This window comes from Lagenorhynchus albirostris, chromosome 18 (genome assembly GCF_949774975.1).
Source record: "Lagenorhynchus albirostris chromosome 18, mLagAlb1.1, whole genome shotgun sequence".
In the NCBI taxonomy this organism is placed as follows: Eukaryota; Metazoa; Chordata; class Mammalia; order Artiodactyla; family Delphinidae; genus Lagenorhynchus; species Lagenorhynchus albirostris.
Genome location: NC_083112.1, coordinates 3,420,486 through 3,447,634, shown reverse-complemented (window position 1 = coordinate 3,447,634; position 27,149 = coordinate 3,420,486). Strand labels below are relative to the sequence as shown.

The following is a 27,149-nucleotide window of genomic DNA, read 5'->3' as shown; positions in this document are numbered from 1 at the left end:
AAGTTGCTGCCGCTCTAAGTTTGAAGATAGAAGGGTGATTAAGTAAATAACCGAACTAGTAGAAGGTGCAGCGGACTAGAGTAGGCATCAGATCAGGGTCTGGTCCTGGTTCCCAGGTTCCAGATGTCTTTGTACTATCTGTGCACACAGATAGGAGCTGTATGCGCATGACTTCCTTCTGTGCCAAATTAAACCCCATCTTTGCACCTTTCATCGTGCTTGCTACAGTGCAGAACATGTAATAGGAAAACAGTAAAAGTGAGCTGAATTTAATCGGAACAAATCCCATTCCTCGGGATTGGTAAGAGGGAACAGAATGTTAGAAAATCTTTAGGCTCCCTTGGCTTATTTTAAGTCTTTCCATCTGAAATTTATGATGTGTATATATCTTTGTTTTTATTTCTATAGTCATAGCAGCCCTCCCTTATTCCCTTACGATTCTTTCTGGTGACTTTCATTTGGCCTGATGTTCCTCTGTAACGACCAGTTGATGGACTTCTCTTTAGTTTTCTGATTTAGTCTTACCCTTTCACAGTGGGCCCATGCTGGTGGTTTAGTAAGGTCTTTTTATGATGTTTTTTAAGGACCAAAAGATTTCTGACTAATTTCGTATTAAGATTAATTTTCTACTGTGCTCCTTTATTACTCTGGGTTATTTTTCTAGCATTAGACCACTCCTGCTCTCTTAAGTGGCTGTATGTAGACTGCAATTAAACAAATATTTACTAGGTACCTGTTACGCGTCAGGCACTTCACAGACACCGCACAGGCACACAGCAGTGAGCAGGGCGGGCATGGCCCTCACAATGCATTCTGAGAATTGTTGTGTAGACTATAATATTTTCCTAAATTATAACTTATTCTTAAAAGATTGATTTGAACATAGCCAACTTTTTGTTTCTATTATGCATAGCCTTCACCTGGACAGCTAATTTGCTGCAAAAGTAATTGCATTTGAAAACTAGAAACGAATTTCTTTCAGTTTATTTAGCTGTTTTGAACTCTGTGTAGTTTAGTCACGATCAAGAAGTGACTGTAAGTAGTGCTGTGTTCTGTGTTGTTCAGACCAATGTATTTTTAAAGTAATGATTGCCATTTATTGAGCAACTGTATATCAGTATAGCCAACTCGACAGTATGATTTCACAGTGTTTACAGTTCACAAATATGTTAATTTGTACAGAATTTTCACTAATTTCTTGACTCTTAAGGTCATTAAGGGTTAAGGTCATTATGTAGACTATGGAGTTAGACAAACTGGCAGTTGGGACATTATCTCCATTTACAGATGAGGACATCAGCTTGAGTGCCCACTTAGCTCATGAGGGGGTAGAGGTTTGTCTAACTCCATAGTCTACATAATGACCTTTCCATCATCTCTCTGCTTTCAGTCTGTTTTGTTCAAATGTGTTAATATTAATTCAGGAATCTTAATAATAATTCTAAGAGCTTTTCCTTCCCCAAACCTCTTCTTGACATAAGTAAATCATATTTATATGCTGTTGTTTTTTTGTACTGATTTTAGTCACTTTTAAAAATTACTGCTTACTAACCAGAGATATATCAGATAAGGTATTTTAGTTGACTACTAATTAAGTGGCTTTATAGTTCTAAAATTCAGGAACAGATGTATCATCGTGTTTTGGTCACATTTGGTTTACAAGTGTACAGCGTCAATAAAGATGTCAAGTCTGAATTGGCAATTTTGAAAGTGCATTTCCAGGCTATATGTATCAGCAGTGTAGCTGCTGCCTCTCACTTTGAGCTCCAGCTTTGCCATAGGAGCGAGTCTTGCCCAGAAACAATGGGAGCTGTGTGTCTTCCTCCTTTCCCCGCCAGGCTCCGGTGCTTCGGCTGACATCATGTGTTGATGCCGATGGTATTGTTCTAATGTGAGTGGAACTTCACGGAATGGAATGGAGGGATGTTTTCCTCAGCTATCCGTGTGTGAAAGGCTGCTTCCTAGAGCTGGTTAAAGCATGGACTGTCGCATGAAAATCGGACCCCTTTGGGACTCAAATTGAGTTATTTCAACAGTAACGCTCAGTTTGCTCTTGGCTTGCTCCCCCTTTTTGTCGTTGGAGTGTGAGATCAGTCGTACGTGTGTGTGTACATATATGTTACGTGTCATGGAGAGCGAGGGTGTGCAAAACTAAGAATGGATCAAGAACAAGGAGACCGATGATATTTTGTCTTTGAAATAAGAGCCAGCACGTTTTCAGGAGCACCTGAGTGCTCCCCACGCAGAGTGCTACGTTGACTGCCACTGGTATTATCCCCTTACGCAGCTGGGGAAAGTGACTCTTGCAGAGATCAAATGAAATAGCCTGTCCCGGCTCAAACAGCTGGCTCCACCAAGGAAGAGGTGGAGCTGGGAACTTGAAGCCAGGTCTGTGCTGTTCTCTTAGCTGCCACACTCCCCTGCGTCAGGTCAGGCGATTAGAGGAGGGAGGTGGGTCGGTGTGAGCAGGCAGGGAAGGGAGGGATGGACGAGCCCTGTGTCTAGCAGGTGGCTGACCACGAGGGTCTGGAGTCAGGGAGAAGGTGTGCCCCGGAGATGTAGGCTCGCGAGTGGTGGGCGTTTAGGGGATCACTGAGATCTTCCGTTGAGGGTGCGTTTATGCCGGGAGAGCATGCGGAGACTGGAGAAGAGTGTGAAGGCCGAGCCCTGGGGATACTCATCAAGGGGCCAGGGAAGGAGTGTTAGGGACAGAGGGGAGAGGAGAGTCCCAGGCGGGCGGGCACCTCCCTGCCGGTTCTCGGTTCCTTCTTTGCTTCCCCCTGCCCCCCTGCTCCCGCCTCTGCTCCTTCCTTTTCCCAGGGCCAGGCACTGTTCTGGGTACTGAGGAAATGGCGCTGAATCAACCACAAAAATCCCTGCCCGTTGAAGACTCATTTTCTAGCTGGGGAAGACAAAGCAATCAACAAAGTAATGAGTCAGATGTGTACCATGGTGGGTGGTGGTGAAATCCTGTGGAGGGTGCTGGGCCGGGCCTGGGAGAGGACAGCTGGAAAGAGGTGGTTAGGGACGCCCTTCCAGAGCTGGTGACCCCTGAGTGCAGCCCGTCCAGTGCTGCAGGAGAGCAGAGTAGGCCGGGGCTGGAAAGTGCCCCTGGGTTTCTGGTCTGTTCCGTTTGGTAATTTATGCAGCCAGACTGTGTCGTCGGTGCTGGGGAATACGTGGCCAGAAAAAAGGTCAAAAGCCTCTGCCCTTTTGATGCTTACCTTCCACTTCACAAAGGCAACGTGACGCCCTTTCTTTTTTAAAATTTTATTATTTTCATTTATTTATTTAAATTGGAGTGTGGTTGATTTACAGCGTTGTTTAGTTTCAGGTGTACAGCACAGTGATTCAGTTATACGTATGTGTATATAATATATATATATATGTATTCTTTTTCAGATCCTTTCCCCTTATAGATTATTATAAAATGTTGAGTACAGTGTCGTGTGCCGTACAGTAGGTCCTTGTTGCCTATCTGTTTTATATAGAGTAGTGTGTACATGTTAATCCCGAACTCCTAGTCTATCCCTCCTGGCGCTCTTTCTTTCTGATAGCTAATTCCTGGCACGGTGTCAGTGCTCTGAGGGTGGAATAATGATTACCGGAGTCCCAGGTGGAGGCCTGGCTGTCAGGAGGGACCACGCGGAGCCAGAGAGGCCTTGACAGGGCGTTTCCTGCTTCACTGGCCTCGGCCTGTAGCTGCAGAGTGGGTACATACAGCTGGCGGTCACAGAACCTTGGGGGAGGCCATTGGTCCCTTCTGTCCCAGAGGCCCGCTTATCCCTCTTAGGGGCAGATGGGTGTCTTGCATTTTCAGAATGTGATTCCGTGTATGTGTGTCTCCCTGTGCTTTTCATTTCCAGCTTTGTAGTCAGCTGAAATGTGAACTTGCCGTAGACACCATTAGGCCACCTTTTATTGCAGGCCCAGAGTTGGCCACAGTTCCCCTAAATGGCCCATAAAGTGATGTGCTGGCATTTCCTCAGGGCTAGTGATGACAGAGAGAAGGTGGGGAGGGGAGGGGGGAGAGAGACACGTGCTGCCTAAATATCTGACTGAGAACACTTCCAGGAAAACACTGGGAAAAATCTGTAGCGACATCTGTAAAGTACTTTCAGTTCCTCGGTGAAGGGGGGAAATAAGAAGCAGCAGTTGGTGTTGAGAGACTGGCTAAGTCTGTGGTTGGAAATTTGTATGCTGATGGTTTTAGCAAAGAAAAAGATCCGATTTCTGTGTTTTTAATATTTATCTTAGGATTTTCAGCCAAGAACAGAATAATCTGTGTTTCTCAGAATGTAGAAGATCAGAAGATCTTCTATATTCTCCAGACCTTTAAGTAGTAAATAAATGTTTTTGAATAATTTCAGATTTATTATCTGTCGCATCCACATAGAGGTTGCCATATGGAAGGAGAAATGTCATGATTTTCTGTTATGTGGCCTTGATCTGAGTATAATCCTCCATTTACTAAGGTCATGAATAATCCTCAGATTGTTATAGTTGAGATAGACCCTCTTTCCCTCACACTTACATTCCCTTTGATCCTCTGTCCTAGCAAATGGCCACCAGTGACAAGCTAACATCTCAAGAAGCCCGTTTCTCCTCCTTTACTTCTCACATCAGTTATTGCCCCCAGGTGGGCTTCTTTATCCTCCAGGCCCCTGTCACGTCTCTCCCAGGCACCCCTAGGTTATTTCAGCAGCCTCTCGCCTGCCCACTGCACTAGCAGACTCTTCCCAACGCAGCGTTCTCTCCATGTTGCCATTGGAAAGATCTTCTTAAAACCCCCATCTGAGCACAGACTGCCGTGCCCACAATCCTCCACTCGTGTCCCTTTACCTGCCGCAGTTTCTCTACCTTTACAGGTGTTACTTTTTCATCAGGTAAAATATTATGGCTCCCCTTTTACATTTTTCCTCCTGTATTGAGAATTCTGTGTTTTCTCTGGATTAGTCAAGAAAATTTTGTTGATCTTTGCTTTTGACACTTACATTAGGAAAGCATAGATTTTTCTGCCCATAGAGCACATTAGAATAGTGCGTTTGCTTTTGAAGTCCATGTACCTCTTCCTTCCTTTCTCTGTTTGAACTTCACTGGGCAGTAGTTTAATACAGAGGACCGTCAGGGCTCGACTTAGCTTATCAGCTTACTAACAATAATAATTTGTTAAACATCTATTTGAGCACTTTATTGCTTACTATCTGTCAAGCAGACTTGGGGTAAAGTACCTGACATGTGTTATCCAGCCTTTCTGCAGCCCTTGAGGTTGAGATTATTGTCCTTATTCTACAGATAAAGAAAATGAAACCCAGACAGATTGACCTCCAGCTGATAGCCAGTGTATTTTTGGGCGAATTAGCAAACTCTCTTTCTGTATATTTATGTGCATCTTCTTCCCGGGTTCTTCAAAGACGTGTGTGGGGTGTGTGCGTGCACACGGAACGCAGTGGTATATTTTAAATGGCTAAAGTTGTAAGAAGCTCTTTTAACAAGTGGGAGGATGAGGCAAGCCGGAGCCTTAACTGTTTGGGGAGAGAGTGCAAAGATAGAGAAGGAACAGAGCCTAATGTGAGTTAAGAGCAAGAGGGATTCATTTGGAGTTAACATTAGAAGGAGTATCAGGTGCACGAGAACAATCTGGTGAGTTTCTTAAAAATACAGATTCTTGGTCTCCGTGTCCTGAGACGATTCTGTGGTGGGAGGTGGGAGGTGGGATTTGTACTTTTGTAAAGTTTCGGAGATGAATCAGATGAACAGCTAGGCTTTGAAACTTGTATGTTTAACCCAAATTAAAGCTCTAACCAAGGGAATTTCAGAAAATTTTGGATGTAGAAATTAGGAGAAATCAAGAAATAGGCTTAAAGCGTTAGGAAGAGTATTATCAACCTGAATTTCCAATCTCGATAGACACCCAGCCAGAAAGAAGCATGGAACATTGTACAGCCCTAGAGGAAGAAATGAGGAGTGGGGTAGGGGGCTGAGAGTCCACACTTTTATTTAAAAAACAGGAACTGAACTGTAACTGTACACTCTGTTAGTCATTTGTATACTTTAGATTTGTTCATAAGTTACTGAATGGGTGTCTACCGTTCACCTACTTTGTAGGGAAAAGGTGGCAGAGAGAAGTGAGGAACAGTATAATGTTATAAAGAACTCTATTTAATAAATGCCTTGATGACTTCAGCAAGAGAGACCACTGGTAAATTTCGGGCACCTTCTGTTTCTCCCCGTGGGGAATTTCTCTGTGGCAGTTCACCCTAGTTTCACAAACATTTACTGTGTCCGGTGCTATGCTAGCCATTAGGTATTCAGACACAAATAAGAGACAGTTCTTGCCCTGGGACATGTTACAGCCTTGGTGGGAGAGATGGACCCTTGAACAGACACTTTCATTATACTGTGGGAACACTTGAAAAATGGTGGATGGAGCAGAATTTAAACATATTTAGACCATGGGACGTCCCTGGTGGTCCAGTGGTTAGGACTCCTCGCTTCCACTCGGAGTGCAGGCTCGATCCCTGGTTGGGGAACTAAGAACTAAGATTCCTCATGCTGCACGGCACAGCCAAAAAAATATATATATTGTGTGTGTGTGTGTGTGTGTGTGTGTGTGTACATATATATATATATGTATATTCAGGCCATAAAATTGGTAGACGTTGTGATTCACTGAATGTTAGGGGTCAGGAAGTCACAGGATGGATCTGAGGTTTCTAGCGTGGGTGACTGGATGAGGATGGAGTACCATTAACTCAGTCCAGAAATACAGCATTAGGAACATATTTGTGAGAGGTCAGGGGAAATCCGTTTCGTTCTCAGTATGCTTAACATGCCCCTTAAGATGTCCAAGTAGAGCAGAATAGACGGCGGGAATCAGACCTATGATGTAGGGTTAAGACTGGGCTGTTCCACTCCCCAGCTGACGCTAGCACATTTCCCTAACCTACCTCTCAGTTTCCATGGGGATAGTAATAGTACTTACCGCACGGGGGTTGTGAACATTAAAAAAAGTCACGTATGTTCATTTAAACACTTATTGTAGTACTGAGCATATGATACGACCTCAGCACTACGGCAGGAACTCTTATTGTTGTGTGTGCAGCAGACAGTGTGAACTCAGGAGAGAGCAGAGCTGGACATTCGGTTTTGGGAGTCGCTAACATACAGACTACAACAGTGACAGTGGTTGAGATTGCCTATAGAGAATGGAGCCCTGAAGAGTAGTAGTAGCAAGTAGGGGGTGGGCAAGAGAGGGTCAAGATCCAGATGAAGAGGGTGTGATTGTCTTGCATGTAGAGAATCGTGTGTACACGGTTTTGTGCCTTGTAGAGAAATTATTATTTAAGCCTTGTGATTGGAGGACAACAAGAAATATTTATGATCTTTTTAAAATCCACAGATTCAAACCCTTCATGTGGACTTTTTTGTAAAAAACAAACTTACTGTTGAATTCAGTGATAATAAAATCAGCCCGCCACCCCATGCTGGCCCGCCTTTGTAAACTACACGTCAGTACACTTTTTTCTCTTCTCTGGGGGTATCTGAAGTGCAGCAGAGTGATGTTGGCACAGGTTGTTTGCTTGAGTAGAGTTGATACCTTGTGATAACCTTTATCTCCATATATATTCATCAGTTCTCTTTTCTCTAGAGCCGTTAACACTTTGTTTTAATTGCTGCAGGAAATAAGACAGGTGAGATAAATATTTCTGGGGTCGCTGTTGGTTGGCCGGACTTTCCTTGCAGCCGAACCTCATACAGTTAACGAGGCAACAGTAGTTGATCCCATTGTTTTAACAGTGTTTAAGTTTTGATGAGAAGTATGTGGTATAATAAAGTTACATTTTCATTTAAGGAAGAAATGGTCCTGAGCAATGAAATAGATGTTGATTTCCAGTCTTCATTCAGGTTTATAAGAAGGACGTTTTCCTGTTGTCTTAAAGGACAGTGTGTGACGATCTGACAGTTTTTGTCTCTCAAATCAGCTCTCGGACTGGAGCTAGAATACATTGTTAGATCATGTCTCTAAGTTTCCAGAGGAAGGTGTTAAAACTCAATTCATTGCCGTACCCATGCAGATAAAGTTTTGTATCAAAACCAGATATTTTAGTTTTAAATTTTAACTTATTTGAATGGATACTGTTATAAGTAAAAAAAAACTATGGCATTGAATATCTTGGAGGAGGAGCTGATTAGCCTTTTATTTTTTTATATTTCTTTCTTTTAAATTTATTTATTATTTATTTTTAGCTGCATTGGGCCTTCATTGCTGTGTGCAGGCTTTCTCTAGTTGCGGCGAGCGGGGGCTACTCTGCATTGCGGTGCACGGGCTTCTCATTGCGGTGGCTTCTCTTGTTGCGGAGCACGGGCTCTAGGCACGCAGGCTTCAGTAGTTGTGGCACGTGGGCTCAGTAGTTGTGGCTCGTAGGCTCTAGAGTGCAAGCTCAGTAGTTGTGGTGCACGGGCTCAGTTGCTCCGCGGCATGTGGGATCCTCCCGGACCAGGGATCGAACCCGTTTCCCCTGCCTTGGCAAGTGGATTCTTAACCACGGCGCCACCAGGGCAGTCCCTGATTAGCCTTTTAAATGGTAGTTATTGATTATTTTGGAAATCATAGTGGGGGCATTTTTTTCTTCAGTTTTAGTAAGTGAAAAGAAAATATATACGACGTAAAGGCATAGAATTAATGAGATAATGGTTAGCTATGTGGTTTTGAAAACACACAATTTAAAGAACTGTCTACAACCTGCTGCTATAGCTGTGGATTAATGTTTTTAAGTTGGTAATGGTTATTTTACTCACCCCCCATACGAATGGATAGTAATAAATACTGTCTTTTCAAAACAGTGGTCTCCTGCAAATGCTTGGCCAACTCTAACCCTCTCTCCAGTGGCACCCGTGTGTGTGTGTGTGTGTGTGTGTTCGTGTGTGTCTGTGTATGTACTATCAATAAAGATGTACTATGTACTTCACTGCCTCAGCTGTAGAGGGCGAGGGAGCAACATGCAACATAATCTATGCAAGGGAGTGCAGAGCCAGGAAGAAATACAAAGCTGACATTAGTAATTAATTAATTAACTGAGAAGCCTTCCTGTTAAAAGACAGGACATCAGTGAGCCCTGAAGAATGCCTCTCACTTAGCTGAGCAGGAGAGCCTGTTGGCAGGGCGGACGGGGTGAGTAAAAGCACAGGGCTGGACACAGAGCAGTATCCTGGGTGCAGAGGTGAGCAGAGTAAGTTGTAGGCTGCAACCTATTAACTGTTTCCTGATTGATTTTTTTCTGGTATTTTAGTTTCCTAACTCTAGATAATAGCCTTATTTATTTCTTGACTTGCCAGCTTTAAATAAAAGATATTGATTCTTGGATACAAAAAACGTTTATGCTTATTTATACCAAATCCTTGCTGTTCCCTTCCATATTTCTTTTTTAAATAAATTCATTTACTTATTTTATTTTTGGCTGCATTGGGTCTTCATTGCTGCATGCAGGCTTTCTCTAGTTGCGGTGAGCGGGGGCTACTCTTCGTTGTGGTGCGCGGGCTTCTCATTGCGGTGGCTTCTCTTGTTGCAGGGCACGGGCTCTAGGCGTGCGGGCTCAGTAGTTGTGGCTTGAGGGCTCTAGAGCATAGGCTCAGTAGTTGTAGCGCACGAGCTTAGTTGCTCCGCGGCATGTGGGATCCTCTCAGACCAGAGCTCAAACCCATGTCCCCTGCATTGGCAGGCGGATTCTTAAGCACTGTGCCACCAGGGAAGCCCACTCCCTTCCATATTTATGTTACCTTTTTTACAGAGTTCTTCTCTATTGGTTATATTTGTCACTGTAAATATTAATAATACTTATATTGTTGGTGGTTTATATGTTCCCCAAGATATGTGCAATTTAACTTTCAATCTTAAATAAACTTATGTTTTTGAACAGAAGGAGAAAATGTACATTTAAATGCTGGGATAACAGAAAAAGAATTTATGCGACTTTTGAAATGAGAAATAACACCTTTCTCTTTTTCAGGTTGAGCAAGTGAAATTGCTCGACCGATTCAGTACGAGCAACAAGTCGTTAACAGGAACCCTGTATCTCACGGCCACACATCTGCTGTTTATAGACTCTCATCAGAAAGAAACCTGGGTAAGGAAGACCTCTGCTGTGCTGTTTACTCTAATTATATTATTGGACATGGTCTAGCTCATGTTTTATTTTGAATATGCACAAAAAATTGTAATCGTTGGGTATTTGTCTCAACCAAAAAATTTTCAAAGTCACGTGTTCACACCTACCCTCCTATTTTAATAAGACAGTGATGTCATTGTGGAGTGGCATTCTTTCTTGGTGATGAATTTTAAGCAAAGGCCAGAAATAACACTAGAAGTTCCTGGGTGAAGAGGTAGGAGCACCGCAGTGCTGTGTAAAGGAGCTTGGTGCATTGGAAGAGCCAAAAGAAGGCTGTTGTCACCAGAACTTAGGGATGTGGCAAGGGACCTGATATGAGGCTAGGGAGGCGGGAAATAACATGACTAGGTGGCTTTTTTATTGTTTATTTATTTACTTTTATTTTATTTTTTTGAACATCTTTATTGGAGTATAATCGCTTTACAGTGGTGTGTTAGTTTCTGCTGTATAACAAAGTGAATCAGCTATATGTATACATATATCCCCATATCTCCCCCCTCTTGTGTCTCCCTCCCACCCTCCCTATCCCACCCCTAGGTGGCTTTTTTTATTGCTTTTTATTTTATTTTTATAAATAAAATTTTAGAAAAGCAATTAAAAAAGCCATCTAGTCATGTTATTTCCCACTTCTCTAGCCTCAAGTATTATTGATTTACAGTGTTGTATTAATTTCTGCTGTACAGCAAAGTGACTCAGTTACACACATATATATTCTTTTTCACATTCTTTTCCATTATGGTTATCACAGGATATTGAATATAGTTCACTGTGCCATGCAGTAGGACCTTGTTGTTTATCCATCCTGTATATAATAGTTTGCATCTGCTAACCCCAAGCTCCCACTCCTTCCCTCCCCTTCCCCCTCCCCCTTGGCAACCATAGGTCTGTTCTCTGTCTGTGAGTCTGTTTCTGTTTTGTAGATATGTTGATTTGTATCCTATTTTAGATTCTACATATAAGTGATATGTGATATATTTGTCTTTCTCTTTGTGACTTACTTTGCTTAGTATGATAATCTCTAGGTCCGTCCATGTTGCTGCAAATGACATTACTTCATTCTTTTTATGGCTGGGTAATATTCCATTGTATATATGTACCACATCTTCTTTGTCCACTCGTCTGTCAATGGGCATTTAGGTTGCTTCCCTGACCTGGCTATTGTAAATAGTGCTGCGGTGAACATTGGGGTGCGTGTTACCTTTTTGAATTAGTGGTTTCATCTTTTCTGGGTATATGCCTAAGAGTGGGATTGCTGGATCATATGATAACTATTGTTTTTTAATGGTCACTCCTCTGCCTTGTAGAAAATGGCTTAGAGAGGGTCAAGAGTAGGTGTGGAGAGAGCATTCGGGAGGCTCTTTACAGTAACTCAGGTGGGAAACAGTGGGGACATTGCAACTAGGGCCGTGACAGTGGAGATGGAGAGAAGGAGATGGTGCAGAGGTATTTAGGAGATGCCGTTCTCGGGGTCTGATGGTGTGTGGAACACGTGCAGCGATGGGGAAGTATCAGGGTGTGTTTCCGGCTTGGGCATTTGGTCATTTGAAAGTTTAAGTTTGAGTGTGTAGCGTATAACCTCTGAGACTTTATTTGAAGAGGGCGTTTCTAACATTTACGCACTCTGGGAAGCGAGTAAGGTACTTAGTGCTTGTTTATAATGATGGTCAAACGTTTTCTCATGCTGTAGATACTGCACCACCATATTGCCTTGGTGGAGAAACTAGCTCTCACGACTTCTGGATGCCCTCTTGTGATCCAGTGCAAGAACTTCCGGACTGTGCATTTCATTGTTCCCAGAGAAAGAGACTGCCACGATATTTACAACTCTTTGCTACAGCTGTCAAAACAAGGTACCGTTCTTCAGGACCAAAGCTTACTTGCTCAAATGAGATGGATTATCTAAGATACTTTTAAAATATCTCATTATTGTTATTTTGTACTTTAAGTACTCTTAAGTCAAGGTCTTGTGCACTCTGTTCCAAAAAGTTTGGCCTAGAAATAATGAGAAACTTCTGATCTGAATTGTAAGAAGAAGGGGTAATAAGAAGGAAAGAAGGGATAATAAGAAGGAAAGAGCGAAACGTTTATAGTAGTACAGACTTGAAAAACCATAGATTTACGTGGATGTCTTTAAAGTTGATAAAACCAGTAGCACAGCTTTTTTTTTTTTTTTTTTAAATGGTATCCCACAACTGAGAGCAATGACTTGGAAATTGATTCCTGAACGAGAAGTTAAGGACAGTCAGGCTCCTCTGGTAGCAGTGGGACTAGTATATTTAATCTGAGGGAGTGGAGCCTGAGGGGGTGAGCAGAGGGAAGAGAGGGTGACTCCTGCTTTAGCAGAGGTGGCAGTGAGGGCGACATGGCCCTAGAGAGGAGTTGCATCACTGCTTACGCCCCTGAGATCTTACGCCCCTACGCCGACGTGCTGGACTCCACAGCTCTCTCTGGAGGCAAAGCGCACCGGTTCCTGAATGTTCCTTTGTGCTGAACACCTGGGTCGCAGTGATCTGGGAGCAGGTCCACACTCACTCTGCTCTCCTAACCCTGGAAGCCTGTGCTGTTGGTCCCACTGTCCCCAGGGCAGCCCTTACCGCGGGGATGGTTCTGTGACTTTGGAGCTTGGCCTTATTCAGAAGCGGGTGCTCTCTGGAGCTCTGAGCAGCCTTTGACGATTTTGGTCCATGCTGTCCTGTTGGGGTGTATGCAATCTCAGCTTCTGTGTGCCACCTCTAGCTTTCCATTAAAGCACTGGGCTTCCATTTTACATCTCATTTGGGAGAAGTGGTGGGTGGGAAGGGTCTACTTGTATCTTTAAATTTTTACTTTTAAGAAAAGGAAATATTGCAGTAGAGTATTTAATGTATGAGTCTGTACTGTTTATTACTAGCTTTTGCCGATGGTGTAAATTGAATCTCAGATCAGTATGTGTGCCTTTAGGTATAATCATCTGCATCAAAGAACTGAGAAAATATTAAGTTCAAGTATGTTCAGGTATTAGCTATCTCTTTGAAGATTTTTTTTAAATGGAGGGATAAAACTGAAAAATTTCTTTCATTTGTAGTGTGTTAAGTCCTATAAATTGCATTTTGACACTCATGTGTTTTGTATACCATAGCAAAATATGAAGATCTCTATGCATTCTCCTATAATCCCAAACAAAATGATTCAGAAAGGCTGCGAGGTTGGCAGCTCGTCGACCTCGCTGAAGAGTATAAGAGGATGGGCGTGCCGAATTCCAACTGGCAGCTGTCCGACGCCAACCGCGACTACAAGGTAAGGGGCTCAGAAAACGCTGTCACCTGTTGGAGGGGCTCAGAAAACATACTGGAGGGGAGGGTCAGAGACCGTCATTGCAGTGACTTGTCTATGTACTGCCAAGTACTGTTCTTGCATTTAATAAGTTTTAGTGGTTTTTAAAGGTGATTTGTAACCTCTTGGTTTTTGAACTATGAGTAGAATGGTTATATTTTATTTGATTTTTTACAGATTTGTGAAACTTATCCCAGAGAACTTTATGTTCCCCGAATAGCAAGCAAACCAATCATTGTTGGTAGTTCCAAGTTCCGGAGCAAGGGAAGGTTCCCAGTTCTTTCCTACTATCATCAAAATAAGGAGGTAGGAAGCTGTCTTTTGATTTTACAAATGGAGTGTAACCCCTCTTCAGATTGTGTCCAAAAGAACACTCATTTTTACATTTAGAGGTCATTGTTACAGTGTTGCCGATAGAGAAATGCTGGCTTTTCGCTTGATTACATTTTTGAAATTTTAAAACAAAATTATCTGAAACACAGAAACTTTCATACTTGTCATCTTCCTCCCCTCCCTCTCATCCTTTCCTTCCTTCCTCTAGTAGTGACTAGAAAATAACAGGATTTGTGAACAGGTAGATTCTCCTTCCTTTCCTGTGCTTCTCTTTTGATCCTGCTTGTTTTGGGGGAAACCAGATAGTTCTGAAAAGCCAACTATTGAGAAAAGGGAGAGAGCCAAGGGTGTTTCAGGCTCCCATTTTAATAGTCAGCTCTTCAGATCAGAAGGATTTTTGCTGTATGAATAGGTGGAGGAGTCTTTTCACTGAGATTCTGTAATCGGGCTTGCCCGTCCCAGTACAATTTGCCTTTGTGGTCTCCACAGAAGGCCAGGAGGTACTGCATATTTAATGTCTTATACGCATGGGATCCTCATATAACTTTATAAGGTAGTCTCTGGGTATTATTCCCTGTACCTTTCAAATGGGGACGCTGTGGTTCAGAGAGGGCGAATCATTTTCCTGTCCTCACAGCTGGTAACTTGAGGGATGGATGCCAGTTCTGACTCCCAGTCTTTTGTGGCCTGATTTTTTTCCTTGAGAAGGTTTTAGAATTTTCTTTTCCCCCAGTGTCCTGAAATTTCACAATGATTTCAGGCCTTGGCATGTTGTTTTAAATTCTACGTGGAAACTCAGGACTCAGTTGGGAAATTGCCCCTCTATTTCTTTGGTAGCTTCCTCTCTTATGTTAATTTTCTTTGTACTTTTGTGTGTGGATGTGGACAAGTGGGCTTCCTAGCATAAACTTTCTATGCTAGGAAGTTAATACCCTCTAAATTCTCTCCTCTTTATCTCATTCTAGAAGATTCCCTCAACCTTATCTCCAGTCCATCTCCCGGCTCCTTTATTTTTGCTATAGGATTTTTTGTTGTTTTTTGATTTTGTTTTGCTTTCTGTTTTTGTTTTGTTTTTGTTTTTTTGGCTGTGCTGTGAGGCATGCGGGATCTTAGTTCCCTGACTTTTAAATAGATTGCACATTTGATTTTAACTGTGGGTTTTTTTCCTTTAAGCATGTCTTTGAGGTGTGTTTTAGACATCTTTGGATAATCTATTTCCTCTCTTTTTAAAACTAGGCTGCCATTTGTCGATGTAGTCAGCCACTGTCAGGATTCAGTGCCCGGTGCCTGGAGGATGAACACTTGCTTCAGGCCATCAGCAAAGCCAACCCAGCCAACCGCTACATGTATGTCATGGACACCAGGCCCAGAGTACGTGTCTTAAGTCTAGTATGGTCTGGCAGTTCACTTGTCTCTGCTAAGTCAGTTAGTGGGAACTGATCACTTCATCCATATTTAACATATCTGAATCCTAGTTGTAAATTAACCGAGGCTAATGATACTAAGGAAATCAATCTTTTAAAGGATACCAACTTAGGATACCAATTTCCCAATAACCCAGGTGGTGATTTCTTATGTCTTCTGATATATATACAAATGTAGGAAACCTGAATTTTATATTGGGACCTCTAGATGATATGTAAGCCTTATGTTATTGTGAAGAAATACTGAGAAGTATGTGTTGTGAAAATTAGAAATTCTTATTACTTTTTTTGGTGGAATTTTTAATTGGCAAAACGCTGTTAAAATAATGGACTGTAATTTGGAATATTCAGGAAAATAAGGAAAATAGATAGTGAGCTAACTTAGGAAATATTGAACTAGGGGATTATAAATAGTGAACAGTAAATAGTTGTTCTGTTAGGTATCTATAATGTCAGGATAAATTTTTGTCATTGGAACAAATGTTAGAATCCCTTTTTCTTTTTGTAAACACAGTTAAACAACCAATTCATGTAAGATACTGAAACTAAAGTAATTAAAATCCTCAATGGTAATAGCTAACATTACTTTTAATTTTTATTATAGCATCGCATGCAGAGCTGGTGGGCTACACAAAAGGACATTGGCAGAATTATAGTGAGAATTTCTTCAAAAATCTGGAATGATGAGAAAATAAGAGAAAGCGATGGGAAAAAGCGAGTGAGCGATATAGAACACAATTTTAGGCAGCTTTGTTGAAAGGAATGGTAGTTGTTTTAGAAGTAATTCTCATCATTATGCAATTTCACAAAAGATAATGGAGAAAACAGAAGATAAGATTAATTTGCATAAATTAACAAGTATTAAAAATTAGAAATGGATAATTTGATATTCTTTTGTTTTAAAAAAAGACTTTCTTAGAATTCAAGGGTGTTGGTGATACCTCTTGTAAGAAAAATTTTAGTTTACTTCCTTGTATAATCTGGGTGGGTTAATTGCTTAGAACTATTTTTAGGTAATGCTAGATACAAAAAGATGATTGTAACGTAAGACTTTCTGAACATGAGGTCTGAGGGTGATTTGTTTCTCAGGCCCTCATATCTCTTACTTATATAATTGACTCCTACACAGAGAATAGATCTTTCTTTGATTGGTTCGTTTTACTAGTTAAACTCAAGTGGTAATAATGTGGAAGCATTTAAACACCTAACTCTTGCCTTAGCCATCACAGGTGCTGAATGACCAGTGGGTCAGTAGACACAATTTAACTATACTTCTTACCAACCTGGGCCCCAGTCCACTGCATGAAAAGCAACATTTTCTTCCAACTTAGGTTCTGTTTCATCCAAGTTCATAAGACTATTTAGCAAATTATCATGACGTACCATATGAAATCCTAGTCTGAAAGAATTAAACATGCCAAATCTTAACCTCTGATAGCATTTGATCTAATAACCGAAGACTGTGGGCCTATAGGCAGTCTTCTCTCCCTAGCAACTGGGCTGTTTTTGCCCCAGTTCTTGGAGCTGTATCAGTCTAGCTCATCATACACTGTGTCGTTTAGGGTGTGGTCTTCCAGTAACCCTGAATATGGAGGACCTGGAACAATCTAGTGCATGTTTCAGATGTGATTTTTCAGGGTCCCTGTGGCTTTCTGAATGATTAAGTGCTCCAGGCTTGTTCTGAAGTCAATCTTCTAAGTTCATTCTGTAAAAACTCCCCAGCTCTGCTCAACACTGAATCATATAGGGTTTGGACAGGAGACATTTCTTTCTTTTTTTAAAATTTTAAAATATTACAAACATATGGAAAACTGACTAAATACATATGTGAATTAGTTTCATGAATTATATGTGGGGAACTTATCTGATTCTTATATAGCAATCATTTTGTTACTTTATAGGATCCTTCTGTACTATGAATAACATATATGACACTTTTCACTTATTAAAAAATGGTAGTATATTCAGTTTTGATGAGTTCCTTTAAACTCTGCTAGCTAAATTGTGGTTTATTTAGTGTTTTCATGATGTTTTGGTAAACTAGAAGATAAAAGCAATTTGTCTCTAAATTTCTAAAATTTAAAATTTTAGCTGAATGCAATGGCCAACAGAGCAGCTGGAAAAGGTTATGAAAATGAAGACAACTATTCTAATATTAGATTTCAGTTTGTTGGAATTGAAAATATTCATGTCATGCGGTCCAGCCTTCAGAAATTATTGGAAGGTACGATTATTGCTTACCTTCTAGGCAGCTTTGTCCCATAGAAATGTAATGCTAGTCACATTATAAAATTTAAAATTATATAATTAAAAATTTTCTAGTAGTCACGTTCAGAAGTGTAAAAACCAGTTGAAATTAATTTTAATAATATACTTAACCTAATATATTAAAAACATGCTAACATGTAATCAGTGTAAAAAATTAGTAATGATATATTTTGCTTCTTTTCCTTTAAGTCCTAGAAATTGGCTAGTGTGTCTCTTATACTTACCTCTTACTGTGGACTGCCCACATTTCAAGTGTGTAATAGCTGTATTTCAGTAGCGGCCACTATATTTATTAGACAGTATAATTCTACTGGTTTTACAAAAAATTGCTATTGTTAGATATTCTTGATTAGTGCAGTGAAGATTAATTTATGACAGTGTTCCATTTAAATATTAAGCTATCTTTCCAGTCTTGGTGTGGAACTTAAAAAACTGGAATCTCAGACTTTTTTTTTTTTTTTTTTTTTGCGGTATGCGGGCCCCTCACTGCTGTGGCCTCTCCCGCTGCGGAGCACAGGCTCTGGACGCGCAGGCTCAGCAGCCATGGCTCTCAGGCCCAGCCACTCCGTGGCATGTGGGATCCTCCCGGACCGGGGCACGAACCCATGTCCCCTGCATTGGCAGGCGGACTCTCAACCACTGGACCACCAGGGAAGCCCCTCAGACTATTTATAGTTACACATTTGTGTTGAAAATTTTTTTAAAAAGGGTATTGGAGCAATTTTTTTTTTAAGCATGAGGAATGACAGAAAAATGTACCTAAAACTCCATTATTGAGCTTTTAATAGCATGTGTTCATGTATAAAGAGTCTTGCCTGTTTATTTTGTCCTCTTCTCTTCTTCCCCACCTCGCTCCCCAGGGGTCTCTTGAATAGAAGTGGGCACTCAAGCTCCTTTCTAACTGAAATGTCTTTCCCCTTGCAGTCAATGGTACCAAAGGGCTTTCCGTCAGTGATTTCTACTCGGGTCTGGAGAACGCAGGATGGCTGCGCCACATCAAAGCCGTTATGGACGCTGCAATCTTCTTAGCCAAAGTAACCCTTCTTCACTCACGTTTGATCTGGGCTTTCACTGGTTGGGAAGGAAGGGATTTATTCTGTTGGGTGCTGGTATCCTTTCCTGCCAGATAACCTTTATTATGTTTTACCTCTTTAACGAGGTTCACTTTAATTTGAACCTTGAAAATATCATGTAGCACTTAATGTAGGAACTTCAAGAGAAATTCCCCAACACATTGAAACGGCATTTTTGTCTGTGCTTTTTGTTTGTTCGCTTTGTGTTTTGTCCGGTTCCTTGGAGATTATGCTGTGACAACATAATCATTGCGATCCTAGCTCTTCTTTATAATGCAATACCTGCTACTTTGGTTTTTGAGTAAATAGCACTTACTGATTTACCTAAAATGGGTTTTGCTAGAATCGAAGTGTGTGGTCTTTCTTTTCAGGCAATAATGGTTGAAAATGCAAGTGTGTTGGTACATTGCTCTGATGGCTGGGACAGGACTTCCCAGGTCTGTTCCCTGGGCTCTCTCTTATTGGATCCCTACTACAGGACAATCAGAGGATTCATGGTAAGGACTTGTTTGGCCAGACCACTGGTCTCAAATAGGAGTGATTTTATCCCCCTCCAGGTGTCATCTTGATTGTTACAACTAAAGGAAAGGGTGTACCTGGGATCCAGCTGGTGGAGGCCAGCTGCTAATAACCTATAATTCACAGGACGGTCCCTACAACAGAGGATTACCTGGCCCAAAATGTCAGTACTGCTGAGATTGAGAAACTCTGAGTTAGATTAATTTCCACTTGTGCCATCTCTTTGACAAAAAGTTTTAGATTAAAAGGTTTTTTTTTCCCCCGTAAAATGTTGCAATAGAAATATTCAGTATTTCTCCCTCATTTTTATCTAACAAATGTAAATATTGTAGTAAGACAAGACATAGATAAGAGTACTTATAAACTATATTCTAGAGGAAACTTTGTTTAATGCACCTTCACTTGTTAGTTGTAACTACACTCTAGGGAGCATGTTTTAAACCTGAAGGTGCGATTTCTAGTTGAGCAGATTCCCTGCTTTGTGGCGCCGAAGCCCCGGCTCCTGGGTTTTGTGTGCTTTTTAATGCACGAGCATGGTCAGATTAACTCCTGTTTTCACAGTTTGTTTTAACTCAGGGCAGGTAAAATAAATGAAGAGCTGGTAGGCAGTTTTTATTAGTTTAGAATTATGAAGCACAGTGCTGTCTTAAAGCAGGGGAAGGTTTAACGCAGCCAGACCCCTTTCAGAACCGTTGTTTTCGTGGTGCCGGCATGTTGCATCTGGGACAGGTCAAATGCAAGGGCTTCTAATAAAGTAAGGTTCCGCTGGCCTTGGGCGTGTGAGATAGGGGTGTTTCCTTGGCCACGTTTCGCTTTCACTGTCTGCCGGGCGTCCAGATGAAAGCGTGCAGTAAGTGACTGGCGACCGTGTGGGAGCCTCGCGGGCTAGAGGAACGGTGAGGACTGAAGCGCGGCCCCTGCAGGTGACGGCAGCCGGCGGGTGATGGGTAGGGCGCAGGCTGCGTGAGGGGTGAGGCTGGCGCAGAAGAACGGGGTGGGCTTCTCCGAGGAGGGGAAGTCTGGCAGCCAACTGGACGTCCCCCTGCTGGGGGGTGAGAGCCAGCAACAGGCTTTAAACGCGGGAAACGGGAACATGCTCAGAGCTCATCTTTTTAAAAAGATGGTGTCTGGAATGCAGAGCGGTGGGAATGGAGGCTAGGAGACCCGCATAGAAGCCGATAGGATGACTTAGGAGAGAAAAGAGGGCCAGAACTAAGGCAGTGCCCCGCGGATGGAGGAGTGGGCGACGGGCCCCTCCAGGGAGGGCGAGACAGCGGAGTAAGCGTTTTTCGCGGACTGGGTGTGGGTGGGGGAGAAGACGCCTCTTCTCGGATTGCTTCCAGGCTCTGCGCTCAGTTGCCAGGATGGACTGTGCTGAGAGAAGCGACGGAGTGAGTTGAGTGAGAACGGTGTTGAGTTAAGTTTCAGACGTGGGTGTGTGGCAGGATGGCAAAGGTCCCAGGGTAGAAGCCGAGGCTACAGCCCAGACCACGTGCCCGAGGTTGCCGGGTGTGGAAGTGGGGAAGCTGGGATTTGAGCCCGTGCACTGTGACTTCAGAATCTGCATCTTCACCCACACGTGCCGTGGCCTCTGGAGAGATTAAGACGAAGTCAGAGGAGCTAAAAGTGGCAGTTTTGACATTGAAGAGAATGTACTTGGTGATTATATAACGAAATTAGAAAGTATAGTAAATACTAAGAAGATAATGTTGTTTAGATTAGACCGAAAATAATTAGAAACCTATTATTTCAGTAGAGTTGTAACAGAAAAGAGTGCACTCAGGAGGTCGCATATCAACATTTGAATTTGAATATAAACTTTTCATTGGTTTCTTTACCATCCTTTTTTTTTTTTTAAAGTATTACAGAAGTAACGTACAAGTAAGCCAAAAGGTTTAAACATCCACCCCAGTTTGCCACCCAGTAACCACTGGTAACCTTCTGATTTTCATTTTCCTAACCTTTTTTCTGTGCATATATCATCATACATACAAAAAATGTAAATGCAATAGTGTTTTATAACATGCACTTTTCACTTAAAATGTAATAAATGCAACTGAAGTAAATTTAAGTCACAAGACCTACTGTATTTCTTTTTATGTATCATTTTCACTCCTTGTTAAGCCAGCCTCTAACCCAGGTTCTTGCTGTCTTTTGCCTGTAATTTAAAAAATTTCATTTTGTTTGCCACCATAAGTTAAAAGTGTAAATGCTGTTTTTAAGATAATAGGATTTAATCCATTCTAAACAAAAAAAGAATTGTGGTTACAAAATGGATTTTACTTTTTCTCGTTAAGGTTTTAATAGAAAAAGATTGGATCTCCTTTGGACATAAATATTCGGAGAGGTGAGTCACAGTTATACATTTAGGCACTTGGTAAAGTTAGTAGAACTAATTTAGAGTTCCTGAATGTTCCTGTTCTTCATGAACTCCCATGTCTGATGGGAGGTGAGAGTGGTGTTTTTTTGTATGAAGCCCGATTTAATTCTTTTTCTGTCATTTTTTTCAAGTCTGATACTTTTGTTAATTTTCATAGCAGTTTGTTACCTTCCGTTTTGTCTGCATTGTAGTAGTTAGAATGTAACAGACCTGTTAAAATTGTGGTTGAAAAACTCATAGGTGTAAATTGTTTCAATAAAAACATGACAGTTTTTTTTTTTTAATGCCAACGTAACAACGTTTTACGATTTTTTTTGGCGGGGGGGATATGTATTTAAATTTAACAATACCCGAACAGTTGACCTCTTTCAGTGGCATTTTCAAAAGCTTGTACTTTCTGGGGGGTTAGGTGTGGCCATTTGGATGGTGACCCAAAGGAAGTTTCACCGGTGTTTACTCAGTTCTTGGAATGTGTGTGGCATTTGACTGAACAGTTTCCACAAGCCTTCGAATTCAATGAAGCGTTTCTTCTTCAGATCCATGAACATATTCATTCATGCCAATTTGGAAACTTTATTGGAAATTGTCAGAAGGAAAGAGAAGAACTCAAGTAAGACAGTTGATTGAAATGGGCTTTCTTCTTTCCTATTTAGCTGAGGTCTAACATAAATCATAGTTGAACTTAAACTATCTTGACAGTGTGATACAGAACTGGGTCTTACTGTAAAGATTTTATTGTCTGTTTTTCTGAAGCTGAGTATGCTCTGAGTACCCCTCACGCTCTCGGGTTAATAGTTAAAGTTTGTTTTGAAGTGTAGCATACATACAGAAAAGCATGTACAGTGGAAGTGTGAAGAATTCAGAGGTGAGGCTAGACTGTGAATAGGAGTAAAAACTAAAACTTAAATCTACATGGGAAATGACTGCCTCCTTCATAAAAGTGAGCGTTAGCGTCTGGGAAGATCTTCGTGTTTTTCTCATCCCATTAGGTTAAAGGAGAAGACTTACTCCCTGTGGCCGTTTCTGTTGGACGACCAGGAGAAGTACTTCAATCCTCTCTACAGTTCCACGTCTCAGAAACTGGCGGTTTTGGAGCCAAATACAGTATCTTTCAATTTCAAGTAAGCCGGCATTATTGAAGTATTTATACTCAATTTTTCTCCAACACAATTTATTGAAGTATTTTTTTTTCTTTTTTTGTCATAAAGGTTTTGGAGAAACATGTACCACCAATTTGATCGAACATTGCATCCTAGGCAGTCTGTGTTTAATATAATTATGAATATGAATGAGCAAAATAAGCAGTTACAGAAAGATGTTAAAGACTTAGAATCTGTAAGTATTCTGAAGTATCTGATGTAATATATTTGGAATATTAAGTTAGTTAATTTCCTTACTTGGTGCTCTCAGTGTAAAGGTAGTATACGTATCAATAGAAATCTTGTAAGTACTCATGGTTGCTTCAAAATCAGGTCTCCTCTGCTTTGAACAGGTTAGTTTAAATCACTTTCTCTGAATTTTAAAATATACTGAACTATTTGAAGTATGATATATAGAGAAATAGAGATATAATAAGTATCAGGCTATTCACCACCTGGCCTTGTGAGGTTTTAAGATTTACGGTGTTTGATTCAGACCTTTCATGTTTCTGTTTGAAGGGAAGACACATTATCGATCTATTTGCAGACCCTGTGAGCCCTACTGAGTCTTCCCCACTACACTTGCTGCGCTGAATCTGGTGTTAGTCGTTCCTGTGCCTATTTTTATACTTCCTCTATATATGTTTATATCCACAAACAATTTATAGTATTGTTGCATATGGTTGGAAATATTATTTTTATTATATATTGAAAAAAGAAAGTAGTTATGTATAAGATGTAGAGGGCAACAAATAACATGGATGCCCAGGTGCCCTTCACTCCGCTTAAGAAACCACGTTTTAAAGCTACACGAGGGCTGTCACGCTGTCACGCTTCACTTTGCTCTACACTGTTTTGAAATTTATCCACGTTGATACACGTAGCTTTAATTTGTCTGTTTTATCAGTAGCTACTGTATCGTATTCTCTTGTGTGACTGTATCACAGTCCATCAATTCAGCTCTGCTAGACATTTCAGTTATTTGCAGTTTCGGATTTCCATGACGAGTGAAGTTGAATTTTTCCCTTTCTGCGAATGCCCTATTCAAACCATTTTTCTGTTGGCGTATTTGCCTTTTTCTTACTGATTTATAAGAATTCTTTATATACCACACACTAATTCTTATTTAGTTAAATGTATCACCAATGGCTTTGTCCAGTCTTTTCTCATCTTTTCCATTTTCTTTATGGTATGTTTCATATAGTTACTGTGAATATTAATATAGTCAAATTGCTCAGTCTTTATGTTTTATGCCTTTTTGTATATCTTGTTTAAGAAATCCTTCTCCACCCTAAGATGTTTCTTTACCATTATATGTAACAAAAAGGATCAGTAAGTCCATGTTTTAAGAAATCCTGGCCAATTGTTACAACTCAGTGAGACTATCCTGTCTGCCTCTCAGACAGGAGTGTTGCTGGTCACCTCTCAGATAAGGAGGTCATGACTGCCTGAGTGACCTGTAGGAGAGGCAAGCCCAAGATATAGACGGTACAAGAAGGTTGTCTGGAGATCAGTCCAAGGATCTAGAGAGTGTGGAACTCTGCCAAAGAATCCTTTTAAAATCTCTTAAAATCGAAAAAATTCTGTTGTATTCTATAGCCTGTCGTGCTCACCTACCAAACCATTGTAGGAAAACCACATAAGAAAGCTCTTCAGGCCGTCACACCTTCAACTAAATGAGTGTGTGTTGGTTACGTTATATAGCTGTGATTTCAGGGTGACTGTCTCACATATATATTTCTCTCATTATAAAGTGTTTACTTTTTATAGTTTCTAGGAAATGTATGTGCTTTTCAGATATGAAGGCCTAGTGATCTTCTGTCAAATATGTTTTCCATCGCAAAAGTTGTACACAGTTGGGATTCTCAACCATGTCTCAGCTACACTAGATTTTAATTTTTTGAGATTTAATTTTGCATCGTACATAAAGAGAACATTTGCAGAAGCTCGATTTTTGTGTACTTTCATCTAACATATATTGAACCTGTAGCGTGTACAGTTTGTAATTTTTTTTCAAATTTGGATTTGTTTCTAGCAAATTAAGCAACATAAAAATAAGCAGACAGATGGAGTTCTCACCAAGGAATTGTTAAATTCAGTTCGTCCTGAATCACCTGCCCTCAAAACCTCCTTGTGTCTCAAGGAGCAGACTCTGCTGCCTGTGAATGATGCTCTCCGAACTATAGAGGGCAGCAACCCCGCAGATAACCGCTACAGCGAGTACGCGGACGAGTTTTCCAAAGCGGAGCCTGCTGTGGTCAGCTCGGAGTATGGCGTGGCCAGAATGACGTGTTAGGCTCAGAGAGAGTTTTCTGGCTGCCTGCGGTGCGAGAAGTGGATTATTGTGAGGATGGTCTGTGTGCGTGACCCAAGGAATTTGCCTAGTGATGACCTTAGAGTTTACCAGTAGGTTGATAGTTGAAGTCAGGATGCTAACTGCTCTTGTGAGAGAAGGCAGTTTAGCTGCATTTCTAGCAAGAAATGAATGACCTTCAGCTCTTTAAGAAGCTTACTGCAGATGCAGTTTGTACTGTACACTAGTGAACTGACATGTCTATGATTTACATGTTAATTACAGTCAAATAGGAATAGCCTTCCATAAGTATGATTTGACTGCCAGAAAACAAAAGTGACAAAGTGGTCCCTTACTTAATAATTGACATGGCATGTACTTTCAATTGTGTAACTATGAATATTTGCAAATTTTGCCTATTAGTGGTGTTTATTGTTGAAATGCCATGAAAAATATTTCTAAGGAAGCCTTAAAGTCTCAGTTTATTCATTACACCACTCTTGAGTTTTAGAGCCTAGAGCAAGGTGGTTGGTTGTGTGTTTCCCTTGGTCGGTCCGGTTGTGTCTGTGAGCAGCTGCCCTGGCCCCCGCAGGAGCTGCACGCTGCAGTGCCCCTGTGGAAACAACACGGTGGTCGAAGGACACTGCCAAGCCCATGTTTGGCTGGTCCCACTTTCGTGGTCAAAATTAACGAAACCGACGGTTTTGTTCTGCTTATAATTTGTTTAGTGCTACATTTGACGACTTATTATTTACGACTTACCCTGTTGATCTCTTGTCTATGTGTAAGCACATTTGACTGTCCTATATGAATGGATTACTGCATCCTGTTGGTTCTTGTTCTGTGGTTGGCTTTATTCCTTTGATAAGTATGGAAGTTTACGAAGCTAAAGCCCTAAACTGTTCTTAGAGACAATGAATAGTACATATATGTATATTTTTAAACTGTTTTCTCTCTCAGTGAATTGTTCTTCCTAGAAGAAACTTTCAATTTACCCAAGAATTTTGGGGTCAAAAAAAGGGAATACGGATAGTTTAGATTTTGCTTGGTTGCATGAATTTTTCTCTGTGAAACATTTTTTTCTTCTCTGTTAACATAGAAGAAAAAAGAAAAAAAAGGAAAATTAAGGCTAGCCTAATACAAAGTTAATGTTTAACAAAAAAACTTAAATGCTAGGAAGAGTTTCATTTTGCCACGTTATTGATAACTTTATTCTCTGTACTAGTACATATTATTAAAGCACCAAAAAAAAAAAATAGAAAAGAAAGAAAGAAAATGACTTTCAGTTGACGGAGCACCCAGCTGGCTTTAAAATGGACAACTTAACATGGGTGGCACAAGATATGATTGAAGGGTACTAGGAAATCTGCATAGGATCCCTTATGCTTCTTTTTATTACACCTACATCTGTTATATTAATTTTGAACATAAATAACTTTTTCAAATGGAAAAAAAGGCTTTATTGTATGAGCTTATCCTATTTATTTTTCCAATGCTTTTCTGTAATGCATTATGTAATAAGAAAAATACTTCTTTTTAAACAGTGATGGAAATGCACTATAAAGTAGAGTTTGTGATTTAGCCATGTCTATTTCCATATTTAAGCACTGGGACGAGAAACTTAAGCCTTGTGACCACAAAGGGAAGCTATTGTGCCTTGTTACTTGGTTCCAGTGACTGATTGTGGTTTTAGCATCTTCCACGGCAGACTTCTTACATTCACCTCTTTGGTTTATTATCTTAATCTTCAGTTTGAGGCATATATATATGTGTGTTTATATGCTCACACCTGGGCTGAGAAACCAGCTAACATTCTAAGTGACCTACAGGGTATATGTTGGCAAAAAGTAGTTGTGTATACGTCTTATAAGATTGCATTTGTGTTCAGTGTGTTTGGGATTGTATAGCATGTACGTTATTACATACATTGTTTAAAGGTAATTAAATGTTCATGTTTTACATTGAATTATTATTTATTTTTTGAAAAAACAAATGGGATCCAGTTGTGGTGGGGTTTTTTCTCCCTCATGTAAGCAAATGGACCTGCACATGACACCAGTCATCACAGTATAAGGTTTGAGCAGTTAATTTTTCAAAAGGGGGTGTTGATAAATAATCATTATTATATACAGAAGTAATTACCAAAATATTAAAAGAAGCATAGTGCGCTAAAAGGTTCAGCAGATATAGTTGATAATGTCCCTACATTTTCTGTGTGATCCTGTCACTTCCTGCTGTC

The 27,149-nt window shown here is 40.7% G+C and overlaps 1 protein-coding gene across 7 annotated transcripts in view; it reads left to right on the top strand.

Moving 5' to 3' along the window:
• The window catches only part of MTMR6 (myotubularin related protein 6), a 28,026-nt gene extending 1,150 nt beyond the window's left edge, over positions 1–26,876 (top strand). The window contains exons 2-15 of one of the 7 annotated variants that reach the window (XM_060129014.1): positions 10,011–10,127; positions 11,857–12,019; positions 13,342–13,445; positions 13,659–13,787; positions 15,051–15,185; positions 15,843–15,956; positions 17,330–17,462; positions 18,431–18,540; positions 18,951–19,076; positions 21,396–21,445; positions 21,888–22,088; positions 22,441–22,599; positions 22,687–22,813; positions 24,653–26,876. In XM_060129014.1, coding sequence (XP_059984997.1) covers positions 10,011–10,127; positions 11,857–12,019; positions 13,342–13,445; positions 13,659–13,787; positions 15,051–15,185; positions 15,843–15,956; positions 17,330–17,462; positions 18,431–18,540; positions 18,951–19,076; positions 21,396–21,445; positions 21,888–22,088; positions 22,441–22,599; positions 22,687–22,813; positions 24,653–24,913 — 1,929 coding nt within the window. In that variant the 3' untranslated portion in view covers positions 24,914–26,876. Of the gene's footprint in view, positions 1–10,010; positions 10,128–11,856; positions 12,020–13,287; positions 13,446–13,658; positions 13,788–15,050; positions 15,186–15,842; positions 15,957–17,329; positions 17,463–18,430; positions 18,541–18,950; positions 19,077–21,395; positions 21,446–21,887; positions 22,089–22,440; positions 22,600–22,686; positions 22,814–24,652 lie in introns of all 7 variants that reach the window. The other 6 variants (XM_060129015.1, XM_060129013.1, XM_060129012.1 and 3 more) reach the window with 6 other exon arrangements.
• Positions 26,877–27,149: the final 273 nt, after the last annotated feature.